Source organism: Chelon labrosus (assembly GCF_963514085.1).
Source record: "Chelon labrosus genome assembly, chromosome: 11".
NCBI lineage: Eukaryota > Metazoa > Chordata > Actinopteri > Mugiliformes > Mugilidae > Chelon > Chelon labrosus.
This window is the reverse complement of record NC_140344.1, coordinates 746,371-762,007: the sequence shown is the minus strand read 5'-3', so window position 1 is coordinate 762,007 and position 15,637 is coordinate 746,371. Positions and strand designations below refer to the sequence as shown.

The 15,637-nt window shown below is 38.1% G+C and overlaps 1 protein-coding gene across 3 annotated transcripts in view; it reads right to left on the bottom strand.

The window, feature by feature from the left end:
- Positions 1-15,637, bottom strand: part of carmil2 (capping protein regulator and myosin 1 linker 2) — a 113,998-nt gene that overhangs the window by 60,478 nt on the left and 37,883 nt on the right. For all 3 annotated transcript variants that reach the window (XM_084555217.1, XM_084555216.1, XM_084555218.1), the window contains exons 23-31: positions 14,116-14,209; positions 13,002-13,085; positions 12,416-12,544; positions 12,191-12,307; positions 11,658-11,821; positions 11,106-11,193; positions 10,651-10,740; positions 10,479-10,545; positions 5,234-5,772 (exon numbers count right to left, since the gene is read on the bottom strand). In XM_084555217.1, coding sequence (XP_084411343.1) covers positions 5,234-5,772; positions 10,479-10,545; positions 10,651-10,740; positions 11,106-11,193; positions 11,658-11,821; positions 12,191-12,307; positions 12,416-12,544; positions 13,002-13,085; positions 14,116-14,209 — 1,372 coding nt within the window. The remainder of the gene's footprint in view (positions 1-5,233; positions 5,773-10,478; positions 10,546-10,650; positions 10,741-11,105; positions 11,194-11,657; positions 11,822-12,190; positions 12,308-12,415; positions 12,545-13,001; positions 13,086-14,115; positions 14,210-15,637) is intronic.

Genomic DNA, 15,637 nt, shown 5'->3' with positions numbered 1-15,637 from the left:
CTTCAATAATGGTGACCGACAAAGAAAAAACCCTCTTGCTTAAAGCCGTGACGATAACGATAAGAGAAAGTAACAAGCACAAGAAATAATTTACGAATCTTCAACATACCAGAAAAATTGGAGGGCCACTAGTTTCCTCGAGCGGATTATTCCACAGATCCTCCATCCCATCACCTTTGACACACTCAGAGATGTCACCGACTAGGCAAAGCCATGGATAAGACTAGACCACTTGTAGCTAGATTCTTCAACTTTAGAAACAAAGAAAAAGTGCTTCGTCGAGCCAGGGAAATGAAGGAGATCTTCTACAAAAACAGAAGTATCTACATATACGCTGGTCTCAGCGCTGAGACACATCGAAAGAAGGATGCATTTGAAGAAGAAGACACTGAGGGAGAAGGACACAGTACAGTTGAATACCTACCATATTATGATTTTCCCTGTTTAAGGATGGCAGATATTATTTGGACTATTTACCTTTGGTGTGAAACAATGATTTGTAGCAGTGCCACATTTGATAAGCTAAGACTGCTTTGACTGACTATTTGTCACCATCCTTCTTTTCTCTCTCTCTTATGATAAGAAGCTTTTAGTGCATTTTAGCTCCCTTCCTGGTTATTTTGACATACAGTTGAGGAAGAAATTATTAGCGCCCCTATGAAATTTAAAGTTTTTTCAAAATTTTCTGAAGTGCTTTTTTAACAGAGCATGGAATTTTCAACATAGCATTTCTAAATATACTAGTTTTCTTTAGAAAGCATAACTTACTTCTATTTTCAGACAATAACAGAATTATTCCAAAAAAAAATTAAATAAAATAATTACCAGGGTCAATATTATTAGCCCCCTTAAGAACTGACCATTTTATTGAGCCATAGTACAATCCACCGTTGTGAAATAATGTGCTTTGACTTTGTAATGATCAAAGCTTGTAAAATCAAGTTAAAATTAAGAGCTATCTCCCAGTTTACACAGTATAAATCCTTCAGTAAGGGTTTTGGCTGGCACTTGAGAAAGCATCATGCTGAAAACAAAAGAAATCAGTTTAGACTTGCAAAAGACAATTGTTGATGTTCACAAAGCAGGAGAAGGATACACTAAGTTATCACAGTGTTTCCAAGTGTCCAGAAGTGGAGTGAGAAGCATCATCAAGACTAGTGAATGACTTAGCCATGTCGGGAATTGTAGTCTCAAAAAAGACAATCACTAGAGATCTGCACAGGAATGGACTGCGAGGTCGCAGACTACTTCAGTGTATTTGGAACTGGGAATCTGGTCAAGATGTAAGGAATAATGAAGAAAGAGGAATATGTGAAGATTTTGAAAGAAAATGTCAAGCAGTCAGCAGCAAAACTGGGTCTGGGTCGTTGTTTTGTCTTCCAACACGACAATGACCCAGAACATACATCACTCCTGGTGAAGAACTACCTCCAGAAGACCAAAGTGAATGTTATTGAGTGGCCTGCACAAAGCCCTGACTTGAATCCCATAGAAAATCAGTGGGGTGAACTAAAGACCAAGGTCCATGCCAGAATGCCATCAAATCTGGAAGATTTGCCAAAGAAGAATGGGTTGGTATTCCTCAGGAGACGTGTCAGAGACTTGTTGAAAACTACAACAAACGACTGCAGGCTGTTATCCAGCAAAAAGGATACACAATTGACTATTTACATCAGGGGGGCTAATATTTTTGACAATGGTAATTTTTGGTTTTTGTGAAATAATTTAATTTCTGTGAAGAAAGTAAAATAATGTAAGCATCCAAAATAAAACCAGGATGTTTGAAAAAGCTGTGTTAAAAATGATTTGCTTTATTTAACAGCACTTGGGAAATACTTTCAAAAGAATCAAGTTTTCATAGGGGGGCTAATAGTTTTGTCCTCATCTATAATGGATAGAGATTGTGTAGTTTAAAATCTACAGTAACTGTTGATGCTACCAAATAGGTAAGAATGGTAACCCACCTAATGTTCATGTTTTTGTTCTTGTTAGTTCCTGAGCTGTTTTTTTTCCCCCGGGGGGGGGGGGGGGGGGGGGGGGGGGGGGGGGGGTACCCTCAATACATATGTACGTCAAAGTGTCCAGATAACGCAACACTTAGGCCCACACAGTATGATTAGAACTTCCCAAGTAATAATTCACACACATGGATAGTCACCTAAACTGTATACAGTATCATGGAATGTGAAGGGAATTAACACACCCATAAAGAGGAAAAAAATTATTTCTTATTTATAGAACATGTGGAACCTAAGAGGGAGTGGCCGGTCATGTCTTTTTTTCTTAATTCACATTTAATGCTAGAGGAGTTGCTGTGCTTATCAACAAAAATTTCAAGTTCAAATTGAACTCAGTTGAAAAAGATAAGACCAGCAGATTCATGCTCATTGACTGTGTTTTGCATACAAATAGAGTGACATTAGTAAATATACGGCCCCAATTATGACAACCCTCTTTTCTTTAATGAACTACTTTTAAGTATTGCTGCAGTTCAGGGCCACTGGGTTATTGATGGCAACTTTAACTTGGCTTTGGTTTTTAATCCAACTATGAACCGTTCCTCGCCTAAGTCACCCACGCCATCAAAGGCAGCTATAATTCTGAACCATGGCATAAGAGAATTGTGGCTATGTAATGTCTAGCGCACTCTCAATCCCAATAAGAAAGATTTCTCCTTTTTCTCTAATGTTCATAAATCTTATCCCAGAATAGATATGTTTTTGGTCCCCCAACAGATAATTAGTAGGATAAAAGATCATATTTGGCTGCTGCACTTCATAATTCCATCAAGATGACCTTGTCAGTTGACTCGGCACAACCAGCCCCGCAAAGATGGCGATTTAAAACACTCCATGAATGCTCACATTGATCTGTTCCTCAAAGCCAACCTGAACTCTGCCTCCAATGCAATTATCTGGGATTCCCTTAAAGCATTTATGAGGGGATGTATTTTGTTCTTCAGTACATATAAATCAAGAGAAAAGAGCAAAGAAATTATGAAATTAGATAAAGGAATTAGAATACTCAAACCAAAACATTCTAAAACCCAAACAATGGACATTTTAAATCTTTGACTGTGAAGCAAATACAGTATAATGACCAATGTACTACCAAGGCCGAAGCAGCTTTAGCTGGTACCAAGTACCACTATTATGAGTATGGCAAGTGGTTACAAGCAGTTAGTAGCATGGCAAGAGCAATTGCAGCAGAGCGAAAGTCTTGATCTCCCACAGATAAATGCCAAAGACAAAAACCTGGTTGGAATGCTGATGTAACTGAGAAAGAGGTTCTCCTTGCCATGAAATCTCTGCAGAATAACAAGGCTCCAGGGCCAGATGGCTTTCCTATTGAAAGTGTGTGTTTTTGATAATTATTAATTATTTATGATATATTTATCATAAATAATACCCCAATATTTAGTGCCCTTAGTACACAGGCCCAACACTATAAATGCTGACATTGTGCATGTCAACATTTTTCAAATATAAACCGAACATTTTCCTCTGAACACACCATAGACAAGAACAAGACAATCCACATCAGGTGCCAAAAGTAATGGTCTCTCTCTCTCTCTCTCCCTCTCTCTCTCTCTCTCTCTCTCTCTCTGAACACACGCACACACCCACCCACCCACACACACACACACATCCACACACACACAGACATGTAACCAAACACACATCCCATTTGCACATACACTGTTACACTGTGCTGTCTCCACACCAATCTGTAGATAAGGATAGACATACATAAAGTGAAAGGATCTGAATAAAAAAACATATATACGGTTCAGAACTGAACATACATACATCAACATGACCGCATTAATAATTAACACGGAATCATGCTTGTGTACTCATGTTAAATACTTCCATTTGTAAATTCCTACTTAATTAATTTATTTTTTAGCTAGTTAACAGCTACAAGGACAGAATATTTTAAAAGTCTCTCATTAATAATGAACAAAAATCACTTACAGAGTTTTTTCCTTTACGGGTGATCTTTAATAATAGTGGGCGTGTGCTTTTTTCTGAATGAATGACACAAAACTCCACAAACGCAGACACATGCGACCCAGACCACCTCCAAATGTGGTCAGAGATTGGATCTCTCAACAACAAAAGCACTGAAACTTTGAAACCCTTGAATTCATCGTACTGTTGCCATCATCTCTTAAGTCATTAGTAAAGACAAGTCAGAGATTTCCAGAGAGTTTGGTCTCATCTGTTTGTGAAACTTTGCTCTTGTTCTTGGTAAATTCCAATGGATTCCAGTGGTTTCCATATTGTATACTGAACTGATAGACTGAACACTACTTAAAGGGGAACTACTGTTTTTTACAACCTGTACCTTATTTCTAGCATAAAATACAATCAAAATAAACAAGCAGCAGATAATGTGTTATTTAGAGGCTGCGTCTTGGTGCCCCAGTCACTCCCGCTATATGGCTATATGTTGATCTAATTATCTCCTGAATGAGTGCAAATGACACAAAAGTTATATGGGTGATTAAACGATCGTATTTTAAATCTTCCACTAATTGTGGATTGTGATACTCGTACCTATTGTGGTTGTTCTTCACAGGTAGAAAGACTTCTCTGTCATGCATCTGCACTTGTTTCTCATGGTTTCTCAGCATTCTGTTTATTCCATTATGCAATACCTGATCAATCCATTTGCTGTGCTGTGGAACTCAGATGGCCTTCTTGTATTCTTATCTTACAGATGGAGTGTTTTTAGTCAAAGTCAGTTCCCTGGTCTTTATGTTGGGGGTATACATGCAAATTCTTTAGATACCCATTCTATGTATGAACAATCCATGTAAAGAGTGTCAAATAAAAGCAGAGCAAACCTCTATTTTTCTTTCATTGTAGTGTGAGTTTTCTCAAATTAAAATGAGGCACAAAATATGAAAATTCACTCTATTGTTGACATAATTTTGGATGGCACTGTATCTAGTAAGGAACTCGTCTGTTCCCTTCAATCTATGTCTATCATCCAGGAATGTACAGGAAACATGGCTACCATCATAAGGAGACAGTGAAAGCATACCACAGACAGATGGTAGGCATTTTGCGGAAAAGAGAAATTACATACATGTGACTGTGTATGTGTGTGTGGGTGTGTGTGTGTGTGTGTGTGTGTGTGTGTGGGTGGGTGGATACGAGTGATCTAAAATTCAATCAAATCAGAAATCGTATTGTCACTGGTGTGTGGATGTGTGTGCTATTACCTGAGGCCTGGAGGAGGGGGGGTGCATGTGTGTGCGCCGTGGCCGTGGTCGGTAGGCGGTGTAGTGCCTTAGAGTCTGTCCCTGGGTGGGTAGAGGCTCCATGGAAGAAACAGAGGATCCAGAGCTGTGAAGGGAGTGTGGGCTGGGGCCACAGCCGTGGAAGGGAGCCTCTCCTCTGTGTAAGCCTCCGTGGCAAGCTGCCTTCTCCTTTAGAGCTTGAGTGGAGATGGAGTAAAAGAGGGGAAGAGTCGGAGGAGGAATGAATGATGCTCCCCTCGCTCCTGATATTGCTTCTGCAGCATCCACTGTCACCACCTCCCCCTCCTTCTGCCTTTTCCCCCTCTGTCCTGGGGGCGAGGGGGATGGGGAAGTGGAAGGAGAAGGGGAAGGGCTTGAGGTTCTGAGTGACAGTGGGGTTGCTGTTAGCAACTGTGAGAGGCCACGCCTTCCTCCTCCGTCTTCCTCTCTAGCACATTCACCCTTCTCTCTCTCAGCTTCCCTGTCCCTGGTCTGTTGCTCCCAATCTGCATCCAATAGACCTGAGAACGAAGCAATAACACTGTTGAGAGGAAAGGCACAGAGAAAGTTGCTGAAAGGGAGAAGAATGGAGGGAAGAAGGATGGAAATATTGAGTATCCAGCTCACAAAATAAGAATAGAGTAGAATAGAATAGCATTAATTGTATACCGTATGGCTATGTAGGGCAGGCAGGGCTGTCCAAGAAAGGACAACAGTGAGACAAGAAAACAGACAAAATGAGAAGGATGCGGTGTTAAGAGCATAGATGGGGTGGGGAGACTAAACAGGGGTTGGCAGAGAGCAAACTAGGGAGAAATAATCAGTTAAGTACCAACATGCAACAGAGAGGAAGTAGAGCAGATGAATACTGCAGCTATATTGAACTGCCCAAAGAAACATTTATCAACCAACCACACAGAGTTAACGGTAACGTAACAGTAAATGCTATTCACATTTCATTTTCATGGTCTCCTTCTGGTATAACTATTTCTTTAACACGATAATTACGATTAATTAATAAAAAAATAATAATAATGCATTAAAAACAACGCATTTAATCGCAATTTGCATTCCAAACAGCGCAGAACTTTTGTCAGTGCACGATTTCCTGGTACACTGATTACACTGATGCACATATTAGAGCTCGGCTAACAGCTATCAAAATAGAGGAATTGGATGAAAGCACGTTGCTTTCATACTACCACCGAAGCACTTCAACCCTACGGTGCGATCTAATTGCAAAGCATGTTGCAGTGAGCACAGAAACTGCCGTAGCTGTTAGCGCTAGCAGCCCCAGTCCGAGTACTGACAAGAGGTGTTGGCGCCTCTTTTTTTTTTTTTTTTACCATTTAAAGTCAATACTGTTTTGAAAAAGTACTTAACTTTAACTTTCGGTTTGTTCAGTTTTGGCCAGGGATATTTTTTTCTTTTTCCACTGTTTTGAATTGAAATGCAATTAAATGCATTTTTCAAGACATTAAAAGAGATTGAGTCTACAATATGCATGTCTGTATCTATCATTTGATTCAGTTGTCCACTAAAATCCATTGAAATTTAAAAATTTAATTAAAATTTCTTTTTGGGGCAAATATTTTTATGCAATTACAATGTGATTAATCGAGATTAATTAATTACAAAGCCTCCAATTAATTAGATATTTTTTTTAATTGAGTCACACCCCGAATATATATGTATCAAACAAAGAAGATTCCACAATTTCCCCAACTCCCACCGTGGAAGTCAGTGCTCAATACTCCAATTAGCCAAACAGTGCTGCATGTCTGGCATAGAATGTTTCAGCATGATACATCACACAGTAAATCCAAGAGAAGATGAAATAGCATATCTGAGCTCAGATGTCTTACTGTATTGCTACAGATTTAAAAACCCCAGTAACAACTTAAATTATGATAATGATTATTTAGCACTGCAATTTAGTAATGCAATACTTATTATAATTATTCTATACCACTATCTCAATGTATTAATTTTATCAAATGCATTTAGTGGATAAGATAAAGATTTCTTAAGCTCTTGGAAATATCTTGATTTTGTCTTTTAGCATTCACTCTCTGTTTGGACAACCTTAACCCATTGTGCCTCTCAGTGAAGTCGAGAACCATATGGTTTTCACCCAGCCAATCAGTCAAGATCAAGGCAACATTCTCAGGTCAAATCAGGGTCAAATGTGGTCTGCACCTAATAAAGCGTAACTGCTTTATTAGGTACCACGAAAAAGTGTTTTAATCTGCACTAATGTTCTAATGGTCTAAATACATGTTTACATTTGTTTACCACTTAAGGGCAAGGAACCATATATGGTAAATTCTCCATGAAAATTAAAAAAAAAAATTTTAATTTTCACAAAAGTAAAAGTCTTCTTATGTCATACAATGAAATTTAGAATTTCCTCCTATAAAGGGTTAACCTTTTTAGCCTCTACTGGTAAAACAATATGAGCGAAAACAGTCATGGAGAAAAATGGAAAAAAACTAAGTCAAAGAGAGTCTTTGTAGTAATATAAAAAGGACAGGTGAGAGGAGTTATCGCTCCTGCTTCATATGGACAGAATCTAGAAGCCTCAGTGTTATATTCCATAATGTTTTAAGTCTGTGATTCATTAATTCTTCCTTTTCAGAGATACACACATGCAAACATGCAAACACTTTCTTTCTCACCCTCTCCCTGAGTGACCAGGGGAGGAAAAGGGGTCGTAAATTCTTTACCTCCCTGAGCAAAATCCTGGTCTCCACTTACGATGAAGCTAGCCCAAATTCAATTAATGTGCTACAGTAAAGATGGATCAACAGTGCCCTCAAGTGGCTATCCCTAAAAACATTTTTCTTTCTTTTAAACCGTTGTTAAAATTAAAGTGTGTTGAACCTTATGTATGTTAGTAGAAGCTTTAACTACTGAAATTGTTATTTTAGAAACCACAACCTTTTCTTCATTAGCAAAAAATTACCTATAAGGAAGAACCTGATGTTATTAATTTACTGATGCTTGTAAGTTATTTTGATTTGATCATTCAGATATGTCATCTTGTAATGTTGTAATGTTGAATGTTGCTGGATAGGCAAAAACATTTCTAACGAGCCATGGTGAATGGTGGAATGATTAAATGAGTTAATATGAAGTAGGTTAAGAAGATCAGGTAATAAGATATCTTTAGATCAAGAACTATAGGCGTTCCCTTCTCTTTCCGCGCAAAGAATTTGGAAACCCGATCCAAAACACATCCTGAATTAACTGATAAAACCAGACGCGCTCTTCTCCGCTCTTCTTCACTTTTATTATTACCTTCTTTTCACTTCAACTTCAACTTTCTTTTAACTTTCTTTATTCTTTAGTTTTTGTTTTTGTCTATGCCAGGGATGGGCAACCGGCGGCCCGCGACCTCATTCGAAGTAGCCCTTAGATTAATTTTTGAAAATGATAAAAAATGTGTCCTCTGCGGTGCTGAATCAGTTGTAATGACACAGTTGGCCACTAGATAGCGCCTCTAATGCAGACGCCGCCTCGTACACGCTTCCACTGGGTCTTCTCCACCAGTGAAGAAGAGACATTGCGCCATGGCTAAGAGCGAAGGAGAGAGAAAACTTGATCGGGAAAATCGTGTGTGTGTTTCGGGTGAAATGGGAAGAAGATTATCGGTTCACAGAATTTAAAAGCAAACCTACAGTTGAAAGCAGATGTTTAAATACACTGTGTTAAAAGACACATAAAAATTTTTTCCTCACTGTCTGAAGTTAAATCAGACTAAACCTCTCCTGTTTTCGGTCAGTTAGGGTGTGTAACTGAGTCAGGGCTGTAGGCCACCTCGCTCGCACGCGCCTTTTCAGATCTGCCCACAATTATTTTATGGGATTGAGATCGGGGCTTTGTGATGGCCACTCCAAAACGTTGATTTTGTTGTCCTTAAGCCACTTTGTAACTACTTTGGCGGTTACTTAGGGTCATTGTCCATTTGGAAGGCCCATTTGCGTCCAAGCTTTAACTTCCTCGCTGATGTCTTGAGATGTTGCTTCAATATTTCCACATAATGTTCTTTCCTCATGATGCCGTCTATTTTATCAAGTGCACCAGTTCCTCCTGTGGCAAAACAGCCCCACAACATGATGCTGCTACCCCCATACTTCACAGTTGGGATGGTGTTCTCAATCTTACAAGCTTCCCCCTTTTTCCTCCAAATATAACGATGGTCATTATGGCCAAACAGTTCCACTTTAGTTTCATCAGACCACAGGACATGTCTCCAAAAATTAAGGTCTTTGTCCCTGTGTGTATTTGCAAACTGTAATCTGGCTTTTTTACGTTGCTTTTGGAGTAATGGCTTCTTCCTCGCTGAGTAGCCTTTCAGCCCATGTTGGTACAGGACTCGTTTCACTGTGGAGAATGACACTGTCTTACCAGTTTCAGCCATCATCTTGACAAGATCTTTAACTTTTGTTTTGGGGTTGATGAAGGATGAAGGATGAACCAGTCTTGTGGAGCACCACAGTTCTCTTCCTGATATCTTGGCTGATTTCTTTTGATTTTCCCATGATGTCAAACATGGAAGCAATGTGTTTGAGGTGTAGCCTTAAAATACATCCACAGGTGTGCCTCCAATTAACTCAAATGTTGTCTGTTAACCTCTCAGAAGCTTCCAAAGCCATGACATCATCATCAGGGCTTTCCTTCATTGTTTAAAGACAATAATCTTTGTGTATGTAAACTTCTGACTTTGAAGAAAGTAATAAAAAATTCTCTAAGAAATTCTCTCTCTCATTATTGTGGCATTTAGCAAATAGAAATAAGTTGGGTAATCCTAACTGACCAAAAACAGGAGAGGTTTAGTCTGATTTAACTTCAGACTGTGAGAAAAAAATGTTTATGTGTCTTTTAACACAGTGTATGTAAACATCTGGTTTCAACTGTATTTATTTACCACGCTCACAAAATGACCGGTCTGTTGGCGATATACACCGGTGTTCCTGTGTACTGCTTCTACTAAGTTGAACAGGCAGGCTGTTGATTAGTTTGAGCACTGCTGCCACCTAGTGACTGGAGGCTTGTTTATCGTTCAAGCGTGAATAAAGAAACTAAAACTGCCCCCATCCCCGACACATACTGCGTTAACCTCTTTTCCGTCCTCAGCTACCGACAACTGTTTTGCCAATAATCAAACTGGCTTTAGATTCACAGAAATAAAGTTAAATAATTGCTTCAGAGGTTTGTCTCTTACTCTTAATTGAAGGGGCAGGCCTCAAGCTCTTGGAGTGCAAATCATTTCTCCAAAAGGCTGGACTGTACTGGTGATGGAGTAGACATACAGTAAGAGGAAAGACAAGAATGCAATATTCAGCACAAATGAATCATGGAATAACAGAGTGAATAGACAAGTTTGTGTCGCTTACATCATCAGTTGGGAAGTCATTTCCAACCAGCCGGAGCTCTGGGATGTCAATTCTCTGACTATTGTATGAATTTATTTTTATAAGGCAATCCTAAACAGGAAATAAAAAAACATCACCAATAATGAGTGCAATGTGGTGAACAGATTTCCAAAGTACATAAACAAAAATGTGTGATAGTGTTTTCTAATTACGATATAAAACAATATGTAAATCAGAATTAAATATTATGATTTGTAATCATAAGAATGAATAGTTATTGGATATTTAAAGATAAGCTGAACAGTAAAACTTTTTAGGTGGACATTGTATATTATCTTGTGGTAACATGGTAATTTATCTGTCATTAAATGAAAATGCCTTTCAAAATATGATGTATTAATTATACACAGATTTAAAATGGATTGCAGTAATTTTCACCACACACACAAAACGAAACACAATACACACATATTTACCATTTTACTCTGTGCAGTTGTCAGATCTTGGAGCACCTGTTCTATAATGCTTTCAGCCAGAGTAACACTCAATGTTTGTCTCAGTTCCCTGGATGCATAAAACGAGTGAACAGAGGAAATAAAGTTTGACTGAAGTAGAAAACAAATTTGTCCCCCTCCAACAAATCTGACCCCTACTGTGGCTCAGTAGGACGGCTGTGGCTCAGTAGGTAGAGCGGGTTGTCCACGAACCAGAGGGTTAGTGGTTCGTTCCCCGGAAAGCGTCCTTGAGCAAGACACTGAAACCCCAGTTGTGAATGTGTGTGTGCTTGTGTGAGCGAATGGGTAGATGTGTCTGTGACTGTAAAGTGCTTTGAGTGCCAATAGGTAGAAAAGCGCTATATAAAAGCAAGTCCATTTACCATCAAGTATGCATTAAATAATGATTATCACCATTTTTGGAATTCATTTGCAGTCATATCATACTGAGATTGAACCATATCAATGAGTTCCATTAAGAAGAATGAAATGGCTTACATGATTGTTATTGTTACTGTCTTATATGATTTTTACCGCAATCTGTTGCTGATGATATGCCCTGTGCTCTCCACCAGAGTGCTTCTCAAGAATATATGTGTCTGTCTGCTTCTTTTGGACACACACTCTGACAGACACTCAGACACACTCGACCGCTGGACAATCTGTGGGCACACTGCCTCTGCACATCTAACCAACTCCTGGAACACAGAGAAAATGGGTGTTTTTGTCCAAATAAGGAGATGTTTTAAGTATTTCTATAGAAAGATGGAGAGATAACTTTATTGATCTGAGGGAAAGTTGGTTTTATACAAATTGGCATATTCAGTTTGTATGTTTGTATCGTAAAGATTTTGTGTGCACTATGGGATAAATTAAAGGATTATCTAATCTACCTCCAAATCATGTCAGTGGTTATTTAATCTTGCACAACCCTCAGAAACCCAACAAAACAAGTCTATTGATTATATTGGCTGTGCGCTAATATCTGTTTACACTTCTGTAAAATGGCTGGAGGAAAACTATAGCAGAGAATGAGAGGCCTACAAAGCGTGTATTGAAATGTGTACCTGTATGGTTCTAGAGAACTCATCTGCCAGTGCAGTTGCAGTGTTGGAAAGTAGGCTGTTCACAAACTCTCCATCAAATGAACACTTCCCACACACCTCATATAGAGAGGGAATGAGCTGCACAAACCAACAAAAACATAAATGAAATGAAATTAGTTATTGCTTACACTCCCTTACACTCCACTACATATTTTTTCCCCCTCAATTCAGGTTTGTAGCTTATACCTTGAAAGACTCCCTGGCATTTTGCAGCACCTCGTGTGCCGAAAGGATGTCAGCCTGGACTTCCTGTATGTTACAGTGGGTTAAACATTGAAGGCTGTCCTCCAACTGCTGACACATACTTTGGATCAACTAAAATGGAGGACAATAAACAGAGATGAAGATACAGAAACTGGCACATGGAGCGAAAACTCCACTTCTGTTATAATAAAAGAGTCTGTAAAATAAATAGAATATACCATGTCTGAAATTACTTTTTATGTTATTCACACTTTAGAATGTTCTTAATGCACAATAAAGAATACACTACTGATAATCATTTTCCCTGGTATACTAATGCTAAGATCTACTGTACAATATTCTGTAAGGATTCACAGTGTCCCAGTAAAAAAAAAAAAAAAGTTTAAGAGGAGAATATGCTATCAAACCAAATTGTGGGATATGGTTAAAATTTAAATTTGTTTAAGAAAATATTTTGTATTTGAGTCTCAATTAAACACAAGTATTTGACCAATACTGTACTGGAAACAGTAAATAATAAATGTTAGAGTTAAGCAGCAGTGTTTTCACTATTGATTGTTATGCTTACCTTTTCAGAATGTTGAGTTCCAAACACTTGCTGAAATTCTGCGTCACACTGTCTCTTGTTGTTTCTGTCTAAATACTGCTGAATCTGAAGACAGACACACAGGACAGACATACATTTAAGAAACATAATATCTCTGCATCTGCCCACTCTTCCAACCTCCTAAACCAGGGATGGGCAACTGGACTCGACGTGGCCCTTAGATTAATTTTTAAAAATTATAAATCTGTATCCTCTGCGGCACTGAATCAGTTGTAATGACATAGTTGGCCACTAGATAGCGCCTCTAATGCAGACGCCGCCTCGCACACGCTTCCACCTCTACCAGTGAAGAAGAGACGTTGAGCCGTGGCTAAAAGCGAAGGAGAGAGAAAACTTGATCGAGAAAATCGTGTCTTTCAGGTGAAAGAAGGTTATCTGTTCACAGAATGTAAAGGCAAACCTATGTGCTTAGTCTGTTTAGAGACTGCCATGAAAGATTTAAATTTAAGTTGCTGCTACAACACGTTGCACAAAGTATACTGAAGCTGCAAGGGCTGCTATTGTAGTGGACCTCAAATCAAAAGTACGCAAACAAAGGTGGATTTTTACCAGTGCCCACTGCTGGTAGTGGTGAGGTAGAGTGGGCATACAGGGAAAATGTTGAACTCTTTCTTGGTGTAAAAATACACAAATTAATTTAAGAAAAAATCACAGAAAGTGGTTATTTTTTGTTAGCGTCAATAAACACACACACACATATACATATATATATATATATATGTATATATATATATATTTATATATATATATATATATATATATATAAATTATAATTATATATATATATATATAATCTAATTAAAATTTAAAATTAAAATGGCAGTTTTATCATATCTGGTTAAGTGTGCGGTCCTATGTGGCCCTCTAGTAGTGTCAATGAAAAATTGTGGCCCCCTCCATCATTTAGGTTGCCCATCCCTGTCCTAAACACACTATATGCTATACGAAACAAACAAATAACAAAATAATGATGAATAACATCACATATGAAATTACAAACATTTTACCTCAACTATGAAAATACACACTAAAAAAAAACAACAACTGCTAAACACAGACTCTTAATTAAACTAACCTTGAACAGGGCCTCTTTTGTTCTATCGGGGTTGCTGCGGTAACTCTGTGTGACATCAGCCAGGGGCAGTGACACCTGCTGTAGGGTGAAGTTCCTAAACAACAAATCCTTCTTATCAAAATGTACATCTGTTTAACCATGCAGAGCAGTACCCTTGCTTCTTTTAGACTTTTAGTATGATTGTGGAATAGCTCTTGGGATGGCAGTGTTGGTTTATCATTAGATAGATAGTTTCTTTATTAATCCCAAACTGGGAAATTTCTCTGTTGCAGCAGCAATGTACAGGCATTCAACCATACATAAATATAACAAAAGCTAAAATCAACAATAAAAATAAAAATTATTAAACATTAGTAATAATTAATAATAATTAAACATTATCTCAGCTTCTGGATGGGTTGCTAGTAGGGATGCACCGAAATGAAAATTCTTGGCCAAAACCGAAAAACAAAAATGGGGAACCCAAGGCCAAAAACCAAAACTGAAACACCGAAAGAAATTATTATGACAATTATTAGTACCATTGCATTTATGGCTATGACTTTGTACTACCCTCACTAAAATCAAGGCATTGCAATTGCATAAATTAATATTAATGTTTCAAAGAATAAATCAATTACAAAATTATGAAAATATTTATTTAGCACATTCCAACAATGCACAATATAAAATAAAATAAAATTCAAAATAAAATGTTTAACTTGACTCCACTCATTCATTCACCTTCTGTAACCGCTTATTCGGGTCGTGGGGTCTGCTGGAGCCTATCCCAGCTGTCATTGAGTGAGAGGCAGGGTCCACCCTGGACAGGTCGCCAGGCTATCGCAGGGCTAACACAGAGAGACAGACAACCATGAACCCGGGACCTTCTCGCTGTGAGGCATCAGTGCTAACCACCTCACTACTGTGCCGCCCGACTCCACTCATGTTTACATTAAATAATAATGGAGCAGAAGCTCTTGCAGCTGGAAATCAGCACTGATCCTCTGTGCGGTTAGACTGAGCATATTTGTTTTTATTTTTATTTAAAAAAATAAAAAATGGGTACACTGCACCTTTAGAAAAATATATATATTTATATATTTATATTATATATTGAAATACGTCCACACGGCAGACATCCTGTGTCGGCTGTGTTGTTTCGGCGATAAAAGTCTTTCGATTTTCGAAAAATTTTGGTGGCCAAATATTCGGTGCATCCCTAGTTGCTAGGGTTGGAATTGAACACTTTGGTATGGAATCACAGGAGTACATTATGCATTTCCCTGTTCCCTATTTGCCTTTACTTTTGCTGATGAACCAAGCTGTCAGTCAGATGGCACAAAAGAGAGCACAAAAATATATGTGTGTGATCACATATCAGTAACTAATGAGTAAGCAAACGTATTATTCATCTCAAATGTATAAACTTATTTTTTTATCACAAAACACTTAAGCATAACTCTTACCTATTTCAATATATTATCCTGTCTTTGTTGTAAGCATCATTTTTTTTTCATTTCAGTATATTATTCAAATTATT